The sequence below is a fragment of the Macaca nemestrina genome, chromosome 1 (genome assembly GCF_043159975.1).
Source record: "Macaca nemestrina isolate mMacNem1 chromosome 1, mMacNem.hap1, whole genome shotgun sequence".
NCBI classification, from domain to species: domain Eukaryota; kingdom Metazoa; phylum Chordata; class Mammalia; order Primates; family Cercopithecidae; genus Macaca; species Macaca nemestrina.
The window spans coordinates 176,689,487-176,702,104 of NC_092125.1; the positions used below are offsets into that span (position 1 = coordinate 176,689,487).

The window sequence follows — 12,618 nt, forward strand, 5'->3', positions numbered from 1 at the left end:
AATGCTCTTGTGGAGCCCAAATCCTGGCTCAAGACCCATTTACACAGAGTATCCCTCAGCTCCTGAGATCTGAGGCTCTGCTCTTGGTTCACCTGGCTCCTCTCTACTACAGTACAGGTATGCCTACTTGCTCCGGCCCTCTCAGTTCCATGGGGAACCATGCAACTTCTCTGACAAGGAAGTTGAAGACTGTGTTACCAACAGACCATGCAGAAGTCAAGTGCGATGTGAAGGCTTTGTATGTGCACAGACAGGTATAAATCAACGTAGGAGTAAGAGGGGAAAACCTGAAATGAAATAATGGTTCTTGATGACCAAGGGACAGGCCATGTCTAGTGATCAAGATCAGGGTCATGGGGCAGCTCAGGAGGCCTCCTTGTCCTACAATCTCTGACTTCCTTTCACATGTATTATGTTATTAAAATCACCTTATAATGTAGGTGCTATGATTATCCTCATTATACACCTTAAAAATCGAGACTTGAAGAGGTTACTTCTTCATATAGCAGGTAAGTGGAAAAGCTTCTATTGGCAATTTGAGAATTCAGATTACATTCATTGACATTAAAGACACAAAAATTATGTGTGCTGGAGTCAGAAATCTTGGGTTGAGTCGTATTTTGACTTTGTGACTAGGAGAAGTCCCTTAACCTTTCTGCATTTTGGCTCTCTCAACTGAAAATTAGGGATGATGTGAACACCTTACAAGTCTGTTATAAGCATCAAGTGACATCATAGCTATGAGAGCTCTTTGTAGACTGTTGGCTCCCCTAGCTCTCTCAGAGGTCTGGGGTTAAGTAGAATGTGACAAAATCTAGAACGGTTACATAGGGCCGTTAGCGTCATTTATCTCTGATAAATCTTTAGAAAGATATTTCCTGTCATTTGCATTTCTGCATCACTAAGTCCAAGATGATCCCTAATCCATGATATACCCAGTAAAAATTATTGTTTATAAAAAGGAAGAAAAGAAAAAAGGACAGATGGATAGATTGACAGAAGGAAGGAAGGTAGGAAGGAAGGAGTACACAAATGAATAATCACCTGCTGCAAAACTAAATAAACACAACTTTTCAGTTCATTCAGAGAATCCAAGCAAACAGATGCTTCTCTATTTCTCCGTCTCCAGCAAAAATGAGAGTATTTTGACCCACATTTTCTAGACGGGAGTTGCAATTCTCCACATTTACTGTACCCATGTGGACTGTGCATGGGGATTTTTCAAGAAAGAGTTAGAGATTCTTAGAGCAATTTCCAGGGGTTATTGCAAATGCAAAATTCTATCCAATAAATCTGAAAGACTTTTTTACAGTGTATCCATGGACTCATTATGGCCAGTGTTCCATGATTCTGACCAAAGCCATAATGGTTACTCGGGCAGGCTTTAGTTTAAATGCCTGGTAAGAAACATTTGAAGGCCAGATTGTTATTTTTCTGCTTTTAATACTCCAAGAACATTGGTTTAGAATGACCAGACATATCTGAGGAAATAGGACTACCGGTCTTATGGACTTTATCTCCCAACAATATACTAATAAGAAAGGAAATCAATCAGGAAAAAAAGAAGTTTAAAGGAAGCAAAAGGGGTGCAAATGATTTTTCATAATCCAGATGACTACGTTGTTGAAGGCAGTGTGGTTTAGAGGGAAGAATTGTGATTAGACAGTTAAATGTTTCAATCCCGCTGCAAATATTTACTAGTTAACGTGCACTTGGCCCTCAAAAACACGAATGGTACTGATAACACTTACACAGCACTTCCTGGGAGTCAGTCCTGTTTTATTTACTCATTTAGATTTTGAACAACCTTATGGGATAGGTATGATGACTTTTCTATTTTACAGGTGAGTACATTGAGGCAGAGAGGTTAAGTAACAAGTGAAGGTGGCCCAGCTCACACAACTTACAGGACCCACCCATCTCACCCCCTCTTTCCAGCCCCAGGGAGAGAGAGTCCAAACTGTCCTGCTGCTTTCGGGAATACAACCCTGACTTCTTCTGCTGAGGGAGGTGGCAACAGAGGAATAAACTGTTAGTGCCATAACCAATCTATCTGGTTACGGGATGATTAATTAAAACAGGGCAGCATGCAAGACCTGACAAAAGGTCTGGCACCTAATAGGTGCTTATACTCTGTTAGTTCCTTTCTTGCCAACCATGTGGCTGTGGGTAATACTCTTTCTCCATCCTAGGAAGGTGTGTAAACCGCAGACTTCTTTGCAATGGGGACAACGACTGTGGAGACCAGTCAGATGAGGCAAACTGTAGAAGGATTTATAAAAAATGTCAGCATGAAATGGACCAATACTGGGGAATTGGCAGTCTGGCCAGTGGGTAAGTGACCATTTTTCTGTGGTGGTGATGGGAAGGCACAGCATTAAATGGAATTCTGGAGGATAGAGATATACATATATAAACAGAGTTCCCTGCTCACCTTTCTGAGAAAAGCCTGTATTGTAAGTGACGCTTCTGGTTGCTCTCTGAGGGCAGTTCCAAGTTGCTCCAGGAACACGTCCCACAGACAGACCTAGGCATCAGGAGGGCTGGTTTGGAACACTGGGACAGAGCTGTGCATGTGTGGAAACCATGCAGGCTGCTCTGCGAGGGCTGGGGTGGAGAGGGAGCTTTTTTTTTTTTAACATCTGCAGTGTGACCATGTTAGGTGCTTTGTAAGCCTTATGTCTTGGATCCCATTGACAACTTGGCAGGTAGGTTTTTTCCAGGTGTCTCCCTATCTCCCAGCATTAGTCCCTCTGAGAAGAGAGGTCTCCAGTTAGTGAAGGGATGGATTTCCAGGGCTTCTGGGGATCTCTGAGTTGGTCCAGTCCTCTGGCAAGGACAGAGGAGCAAGGTCAGAAAGGGCCACACTGGCCTGGCATGCACCTTACTTTCCTGCCATATTTTGCAGCTTCTCAGCCTGCAGGTGGAAAAGGGAGACCTTCCCCTCATGTGCTTTAGGAATCATCATATGAGACACAGCTTGGGGAGGGGAACAGTGACCCTGAATGGGATTTACCTTCTTTTTAAAAAAACCCATCAAATCTCAATTTTTAAAGTTGTCACTAGAGACTCTTCACGTGGGAGACTTCTCTCAGGACTACCTTATAAGCTAGTTATTATAAGGAAATATAAGATAAGGAAACTGCAGATAAGGAAACTGAGGCCCAGGAAAGTTGAGTGAGTTCCAGGGTCACCCAGCTAGAGTGTGGGATAGCAGACATTCAGAGCCAGCAGTAGGGTCTGACAGGAACCTGTAGGAGAGAACAGAAAGAGTGGTTCACTGGCCAGGACACCTCAGGCAAGGCACTTGTCTATGTGGAACTTTAATTTTATCATCTGCAGGAGGAAGTTAGTAACATGTTTCTTTCAAAGTGCTGTGAAGATTGAATAAGTGAATGTGACTAATATAAGAGGTGCTGGGCAGCTCGTGTGGTGGGAAGAATACAGACTCTGTTCTTGCTCCACTGTCAGATTTCAAAGTCCAGCCCACCAACTTCTCCTGGCAGGGAGACTCTGGGTTAGTCAGTTACCCTCATGTTTCTCATCTGCAAAATGGGGATAATAATAATACTTACCTCCTAATGACTAATCCTCATAAGGATTAAATGAGCCCTTGTGTGTAAATTGATTAGGATGATGCCTCCACAAAGTCAGCACCACATTATAGTTGTTAAAGAAAATAAATATGTATACATTATTTTGATACATGGAATATGTCATGGGAAAGAGACCCCAGACAATTCTGGTAAGGAACAGAACCAAGGCCAATAAGTAGAAGCTGATAGGAGACAGAGACTCTTAATAAAAACAGAAATTTCAGTAGTTAGAGATGGTCAAGAATGGAGACTTGCTCTAGGAGGCAGTGACAAATAATGTCTAAAGAGGGGCTGGATTCTTTTCCTCTCTAAAATGGAGACAACATCTGTTGCACAGAGTTGCAGGGACACTAATGAGATGATGCATGTAGCTACCCACTGCTGTGTTTGTCACCAGTTACACCCTCAGTAAACAGTAATTATTGTGAATAATATTGTAAATGGGTTGTGATGAGGGTGGTACAGAAATTAAGAAAACTGCCACTTCAAACAGCACACAGTATAGTGAGGATGACAAATATATACATAGCACATTTATCATGGACCAAGCAGTGTTTTAAGGACTTCATAAACTTGACACATGTGATCCTCACAACATCCCCATGAGGCAGTATTTTCATGGTCCCCATTTGCAAAAGAACAGACTGAGGCACAGAGGTAGTAAGTGGCCACCCAAGGTTTAATTGGCTTGCCCAAGGTCACCTGGGCAGTAAGGGGCAGAACAGAGATTAGATCTCAGACGTCTGGCTCCAAAGTCCACACACTTGCCTACTATGCTACCCAACTCTCGCAAGGCAACTGTAGTAATACAGGACAATAAACGCACAACGGTGCGAGCACAGGGTGTTATGAGGGCCCCTAACCCAGCTGGGCTGCGGGCTTCAAGCGCCACAAGTGTTAGTGAAACCTCTCACCACAGTGGCAACAGAGATCAATCTTGACAGACAAGTCAGAGATAAAACAGTGACGGGGTGGAAGTGCATTCTGGGTGCAGGGAACATGGCTGGGGACTAGGGCACGTGGCTGTGGTTAAGAGTGGCCAGAGATGAAGCTGGAAAGCTGGTTTGGACCAGCTATCAAGGGCCTTGAAGGCTGTGCCAAGGAATTTTTGTTTTCGTTCAGCAGGGTCTGACAATCAAGATTAAGCAACCCCAAACCCTAACCTCTTCGTCTTCTCTGTCTCTTCCTCACAGGATAAATTTGTTCACAAATAGTTTGGAAGGCTCAGTTCTTGACCACAGGTATTATGCGGGTGGATGCTCCCCGCATTACATCCTGAACACGAGGTTTAGGAAGCCCTACAATGTGGAAAGCTACATGCCACAGGTAAGGGACAGCCAGGTATCAATGGAGGGAGCCCCAGCTGAGCACCCAGTTAGCAGGGTCCATGGCCCGGCCAGACAGCCTGCTAGCTGTGTGACATTGGACACATCCCCTTTTCTCTTAGAGCCTCAGTTTCTTCATATGTAAAAATGGGCAGTTCCTTCCTTTAGACATGGTGTGGAAGATGACATGCTATATATAGTAACACGAGGGCCATTGTAGAGCAGTAGTAATAGAAACCATAACACCAAAAGCTACCTTGAAGGTAGAAATAAAGCTTAGGATCTGGAGTCACACTGACTTGGTGGCTCTGCCACTTACCAGCCATACAATCCTAAAGACTAAGAGCCTCTGTTTTCCTATCTTTAAATTGGGAGTTATGGAGGTTCTACCCTGCAGAGAGAGGATTAGTGAGATAATGTGTGTGAGTATTTAGCACAGCGCCTGGCTTAATGGTGAGTCCACAGAAAATGTTAACTCTTCTTGCTGCTCTTATTGCATTCTTATCAAATCCCTGCCTATTAAAATCAGGCGTTGTTCTAAGCATTTTATGAAGTGCTCTACCAATATAAGTCTCTATTATGATTAATGTACAAGCTTAGAAACACATCTCACAGACAGTGGGGTTTAAAATAGCCCGTAGGACACACACACTTGAGATCTGATGGGAACACACTGGGTGCCAGGACTGGCTCTGCCACAGGTCCCAATTTTACCTTAGGTTAAGTTCCTTTTCCACTCTGGGCCTCAGTTTTCTCATCTGTGAAATTGGTGGACGAAACTAGAAGATCTTGACAGTAATTTCCACTTCCAAAATTGCACCCTTTTTTCTAGCCGGGTGTGGTGGTGCATGTCTATAGTCCCAGCTACTTGGGAGGCTGAGGCAGGAGGATCGCTTGAGCCCAGGAGGTTGAGGCTACAGCGAGTCAAGGTCGTACCACTGCACTCCAGCTTGGTGACAAAGCAAGATCCTGTCTTTAAAATGTATATATTGCACCATTTTGAAGGCTAGCTCCTTCTTACCCCTCCTTCCCTTCCTCCCCAACACACTTTTTAGCCAAGAAAGAACAAATATAGTTTAGCGCCAAACACACTCTCCATCAGGGTGTCCAGTGCCATCCACAAAACCTCTACTTTCAAGGGAGGATTTCAGAGCAGCCATTACCATCCAGGTGAAAGTGGATCCTAACTCAGGCAGGACATACGTGGTAAACTCTCCGCTCTCCATACCAACATTCTTTGAGCGCTGTGCCAGGTGCCGTGCTGTGATTTACAAGTATAAGCCCAATCCTCAGAACAAGCCTGATGAAAGGGACCATTATCGCCTCCATTTTACACATGAAGAAACTGAGGCATGGAGAGGTCAAGGCAATTGTCCAAAGTCATCCGACTAGGAAAGAGCAGAGATGCAGCGCATCTCAGCGGCCACTCTGCAGACTATGTCTGAACTGCTCCTCCTTCCCCTTGTAGCAGCTGAGTGGTTGCACCCTCCTCTGGGAATTGCAGGCATCCAGAAGCCGATGGGAGCTGTGGGCAGGGAGGTGACTTGAGACTGGTCACTCCAGGGCCCCTGAGGCAGTACCCTTGGCAGTTTCCCTACACACAAAGCCATGAACACTGGTTTTCGAGCAAAGGGCTCTCCTAAGTTCTCTCTAAGGCACTTTCCTGCCTTTGTCACTTGATCCTCCAGCCACTGCCTTAGACCAGACCCTCATCAACCATCACCTGCACTGCTCATACAGCCTCCTCATCGATTTGTCCCTCTGACTCCAAATTTTTCCCTTCCAATCCAACCACCAGGCTGTCCCAAATCATCTTCCTGAGGCTTGATCTACTTCCTCTGCTGGGTCGTATTTGAATTAAGCCCAGATTTCAGGACAAGTAATTCAAAAGCCTATTTTGACACCAGAACATCTTCTCGCAATATCCCCCCTTTTCTCCTCACTGTTTCAACTTCTCATTGAACTGTACTGCTATCCTTGCAGTTCCTGGGGCACACCCTGCCCTTTCCCACCTCCATGCTTTTAATTAAGCTGAGCCCACAGCCCAGAATGTTCCCCTGCATTTTTGCCAGTTGTAATCCAAACCAAAACCAACCTCTAAGTTTCCACCCAAGGTATCGATCAGGTCTGTCTTTACTACTGAACCAAAAGTCCTGAGGTGGGGACACAAATTGGCCCTGGTTTTTCTGTATCTAGAGCATCTAATTCAGTATCCAGCACATGGTAGGAGTAGAGTGGCTGTCTGCTCACTGGTATTGAACTGATTTGAGTCAAATGAAATAAAAAACACTTTTTTTTCCTTCTTTAGACCCAAGGCAAATACGAATTTACATTGAAAGAATATGAATCGTACTCAGATTTTGAACACAATGTCATAGAGAAAGCAGCAAGCAGTTCTGGTTTCAGTTTTGGTTTTAAAATACCTGGAATATTTGAACTTGGTATCAGCAGACAAAGTGATCGAGGCAAACATTATATTAGGAGAACCAAACGATTCTCTCATACTGTAAGTATGTCTTTGTTGCTTTTAAACGTATATGTTGTCTTACTCCATTTTCTGCTGTTGTAACAGAACACCACAGAATGAATAATTTATAAAGAAAAGACATTTACTTGGCTCACATTTCTGGAGGCTGGGAAGTCCAAGATCAAGGGGCCACATCTGGTGAGGGCCTTCTTGCTGCATCGTAACATGGTAGAAGGCATCAGGTGGTGAGGAAGTACATAAGGGGGCTGAACTTCGTTCTTTTATCAGGAGCCCACTCCCATGATGACTAGCTCTCTCCTGAAACAACAGCATTAAACTATTCATGAGGGCAGAACCCTCATGACATAATAACCTCATAAATGTGCCTCCTTTCAAAACTGTTACAATGGCAATTAAATTTCAACATGAGTTTTGGAGGGGACATTCCAGCTATAGCCTATGGATCCTTTTGAAATGACATGCCCTCAGATGTGTCTATATTCCACATTACTACTAGTTCAACAACCGATTATCTTTCTGTTGTCTTGAAATCTTCTAAAAAAAAAATAGCTAACTTACTTTTTGAAGAGACCAAGCAGAGATAACCTTCTATAATTATTTTCTTTCATTTTCTAATACCCTTTTCCCTTAGGTTTTCAATAAGCTTAAGATGTACCTTTGAAGACTAGAATTTCTCTGGAGACTTTTCAGCCCACAGGAATTTGACTTTTATCCCAGACATCTGGCTGAAATTCCTCTCTGGAATGTCACCCAAGACCTCTTCTCTGACTTCTTAGGGTGCTTGGTGGGGATGACCAAACCATTGCCCTCCTGTTTCTCCTGCTTTCTTTCTGCTCCTTATCAGCTTCCTTCCTGGGTCTAATATTCCCATCTGTCCTTTATTTAATTCACGGCCCCCTTCTCTAGGTACTCTCCAATATCCCCTGGGTGCCATCTTCAACTCACTTCCTCTTTTACAGGGACAAGCTATGAGCCTTCATCACTGCTTCTAACCTCTCGGTTAAACTTCAGACCTTCCCTATCCACTCTTCTGAGCATCTCACCTGGGCATCGTGCTGACACTCCAAGGCAATGTCTTCTTCCTAAATTTTCAATGGATGTTAATGGCATATTTCTCTCTACTTTTCCAGGCTAAGAAATGAGCCAGAAGCATATCTGGCTCTCACTTCTGCTTCATGTCCACATCTGTTGATTACCAAATCCTTCAGTATTACTCTTCAACATTTGTTTACACTAACTTCTATTACCTCTTAATTAATCCAGGTTCTTTCATCTCTTACTGTGCCCAGCTAAATAGTTTCTCTGTCTCCTAGCTTGCCCCTTCACATGCATGAAGAAATGTTTCTATGATGCTAATCTGATTATATCATCTGCTTCCTATTGCTTACTCCCTCCCCTTTTCCATCTCTCCTTCTCTGCCTTCCAGCTCCCTGATTCAAATTGCCAGTTATAGGATGCTAACATTGGGCCAGGCTCTATCCTAAAGACAGACTAGGGATCTGTAGTCTCTAGGATAATATTCTTGCCTTCATGTTCACAGTATAGTAGGAGCAGCAAACATGAAAGCCAGTGTATTATTATTATTATTATTATTATTATTATTATTTTGTGTGTGTGTGGAGACAGAGTCTTGCTCTGTCACCCAGGCTGGAGTGCAGTGGCATGATCTCGGCTCACTTCAACCTCCACCTCCCAGGTTCAAGTGATTCTCCTGCCTCAGCCTCCCGAGCAGCTGGGACTACAGGCATGTGCCACCTGCTTGGCTAATTTGGTTGTATTTTTAGTAGAGACGGGTTTTCACCATGTTAGTCAGGATGGTCTTGATCTCCTGACCTTGTGATCTGCCTGCCTTGGCCTCCCAAAGTGCTGGGATTACAGGCGTCAGCCACCGCTCCCGGCCATATTATTCTTAATTATATCAGTTATAATACAACATGGCATATGCTATAAAGGAAATGCAAGCAAGTACAATGCAATCTTAGAAAAGGGAGTGCCAGGGTGTGTCTGGGACCTTCAGGTTGGTATCAAATTGGAGGCAATGGCAAAGCAGAGATTTAAAAGATACGTAGTTATGTGTCAGGCAGAAAAGAGAGAAAATAACATTTCAGGGAGAAGGAACAGCATGTGCAAAATAATATGAAAGAGAATGGCAGGCCTGGGGAACAGTGAAAATTGGATGAATGCTGACATACGTGGTTGGTAGAAAGTAGCAAAGTATGGAGAGGAAAACTTCAGGGGTGTAGAAGCTGAAGCCAAAGAGGCTACTGGAGGACAAATTGTGATGGTCTTACACTCAGAGTAAGGGAGCTGATTTTATTCTGAAGGCAACAGCAAGCCATGCAAGGTTTTGCTTTAAGCTAAGAGAAGCATTGTCATAATACGATCTGAATTTTAGGGTGTCAACTCTGATTGGGGCATTGAAGGAGGCTAGAGAAAGGAAGGAGATTAGGGAGGAGGCTTTTATAACGATGCAAGCAAAAGGAGATGCAACCTAAAATATTCAGAAAAATAATGAACAGAGTACCTAGTGACTGCTTATTTAGGAAGGGTAAGGGAGAAGGAAGAGGGTCATAGGTCACTGAGGCAGGACTAGAATGGGGCGAGAGCAAGCTAGGAGACAAAATGAGGCCTCAGGGCAATAGGCACCAGCAGAGTTGGCATGGCTTTGTTGAGCTGAAGGATTTAGGATTAGGCAGAACATATCTCACAGGCATTTGCCACCTTCCTCTTTTTCTCTTCCTGTACAGTAGTATAGGGAATGCTCACCTAGGGTTGTACTAACACTTTCTAGATGTTTATACTTCATCAGGCATCACCAACTTTCAGTCTATTCCATACACAGAGAGTCACCAAACTTTTTTAATAAATTATTTTAGGCTTTGTGAGACTGCAAGGTCTCTGTTGCAACTATTCAACGCTGCCATTGGAGTGTGACACCAGTTGTAAACCATATGTAAATAAATGGATGCAGTTGTGTTCCAATAAAACTTTATTTACAAGTACAGGCACTGCGTTTGGTATGAGGCTTGTATTTTGCTGACTCCTGCCATACGCTGTCATTGCTGGTTTTCCTAAAGCACCACTTTTACTCTTTCTTGTGTGGCTTTTTTTCACAGTTTACAAGGTATCAGCAAAGCGGGCACTTTTGCAGGTTAGCAAATCCTATGTCCCATCAGAGAGGTCCCATCAGAGAGGTCCCATGCCCTCCAGCTGCTCCCTGCCATGCCTACTTCTGTTACCCTTCCCAGTCCTTATTCTCTACAGTAAAGAGGTGTGTTAAGAGCAAGCTCTTCCAAGCTGAACAGGATGTCAGAATATTTATGAGCATTGAAAGCTTGTCAAAGAGGCTGTCTTCTCTCAAGTATCCTAAAGGAATCGTAAGAGTGATGACCCCGGGCCAAGAACATCGGATGGTATTTGTAAAGTTCATCTTCTCGTTCCAGATTCCTAACTTTAAAGGTCTGGTTTTCCCATGTTGGTATTTCATTTAGAAAAGCGTATTTCTGCATGCACGCTCTGACCTTGAAGTAGCACATTACAAGCTGAAACCCAGAAGCCTCATGCTCCATTACGAGTTCCTTCAGAGAGTTAAGCGGCTGCCCCTGGAGTACAGCTACGGGGAATACAGAGATCTCTTCCGTGATTTTGGGACCCACTACATCACAGAGGCCGTGCTTGGGGGCATTTATGAATACACCCTCGTTATGAACAAAGAGGCCATGGAGAGAGGAGGTACACTGCCCAAGGGACCATGGCTTTCCTAAAAGCTGGGGAAAGCATCCTAAGTGGAACTTGTAGTTTTCTTTCTACCTTCCTGGCTACACCTTCACAGTGTCATTTGCAGATTTCTCTTCCTCCTCTTTTTGATTGACAATGTCAGTCCTCTTCTGCCTAACTCCTTAGGCCATTCTCTTTTCTACAGCTCTTCTCTCTATGAAGTTGTATCCAATCCCATGGTTCTAAATACCTTCAGCATGCAGATAACTTCTGGATCTCTTCCTGGATCCATCCTGGATCTCTTCCTGCACCCAAGAGTTTATGTTGAAATGTTTCTTTGATGTCTCCATGTGAATGTGTAACAACCCTCACCAGCTGAACATGTGCCCAAAGAGAACTTTTGACTTTCTTTCTCCAATACGTTTCTTCTTTAGTCATCCACATTTCAGAAATGGTTCCACCATCCAACCAGTGGCTCAAGCCATAAAACTAGCAGTCAACCTTGATTATTTTTCTTTTCTTCAAATCTATTGTTTTTTCTTTTCTTAAAATCCATCAGCTCTACCTCCAAATTATATTTCCTATTTTTCCTATTACCACCGTAGCCTCATCCCATGACCAGACCTTCACATTCAAAGTTTAATGTGAATGTGAATCAAGTATGAATCTTGGAGGAGGTAGATTCTGATTCAGTGGGTTTAGAGTGAGACCTGAGAGTGCATTTCTAACAAGCTTTGGAGTGATCCTGATGCTGCTGGCTGATAGACCATAGTTTACATAGCAAGGTCTCAGATTATTACTGTGGCCTCCAAACTAATATTCCACCCCCACCCCTCCCCTATAATTCATCTTCATACAGATATCCCAGCTCTTTCCAACTCCAGTCAACTACAAGTCTGCTGCTTTCCAACCCAATATCCTTTCCTATGACATGGCACTTGTTGGGTTAAGTGAACTGCTGTAGGTCACACAGATTGCAGTGGTAGAGCAGGGCTTGATTACCAGTCCATGTACTTGCAAGACGACTCATGGTACACAATGTAAATTTATACAGTGTGGCCTCAGTCTTGTCAAAATCAGAGGTACCTTCCTGCATAAAAATGATCTCAAAGTACTTTCCACTGTTCCTCAAACTGCTTCCCATAAAAGGGCGTAATAATTAAATAAGTTGGGAAAACACATAATTGATTCCACTCTCAAAGTTTCACAAATGTACTCCAATAAAATCACCTCTCTACCTATTTTGATGCAACATCTGTCATACTTTCTTGACCACAGAAGTTCCTTTTCTCATAACATCTGCTACCATCTCATGGGATTCATGTTTCAAGAAAAGGACTTTGGGAAAAACTGATCTACACCAACATTGCTAGACAGCCCTGGTGGTCAAAGTTGCTCTTTTCTCCCTGAACTGGCCTCAAAGTGCTCAGAGAGGTGCTTATAAGTCACGTCTGGAATTTCAGCAAGACCAGGGGAGGAGGATACCTCAGGG

The 12,618-nt window shown here is 43.6% G+C and overlaps 1 protein-coding gene across 1 annotated transcript in view; it reads left to right on the top strand.

Moving 5' to 3' along the window:
- The window catches only part of LOC105495134 (complement C8 beta chain), a 37,325-nt gene that overhangs the window by 9,358 nt on the left and 15,349 nt on the right, over window positions 1-12,618 (top strand). Inside the window, exons 3-7 of the mRNA XM_011764365.2 lie at window positions 113-254; window positions 2,193-2,334; window positions 4,790-4,922; window positions 7,230-7,427; window positions 10,901-11,141. Coding sequence (XP_011762667.2) covers window positions 113-254; window positions 2,193-2,334; window positions 4,790-4,922; window positions 7,230-7,427; window positions 10,901-11,141 — 856 coding nt within the window. The remainder of the gene's footprint in view (window positions 1-112; window positions 255-2,192; window positions 2,335-4,789; window positions 4,923-7,229; window positions 7,428-10,900; window positions 11,142-12,618) is intronic.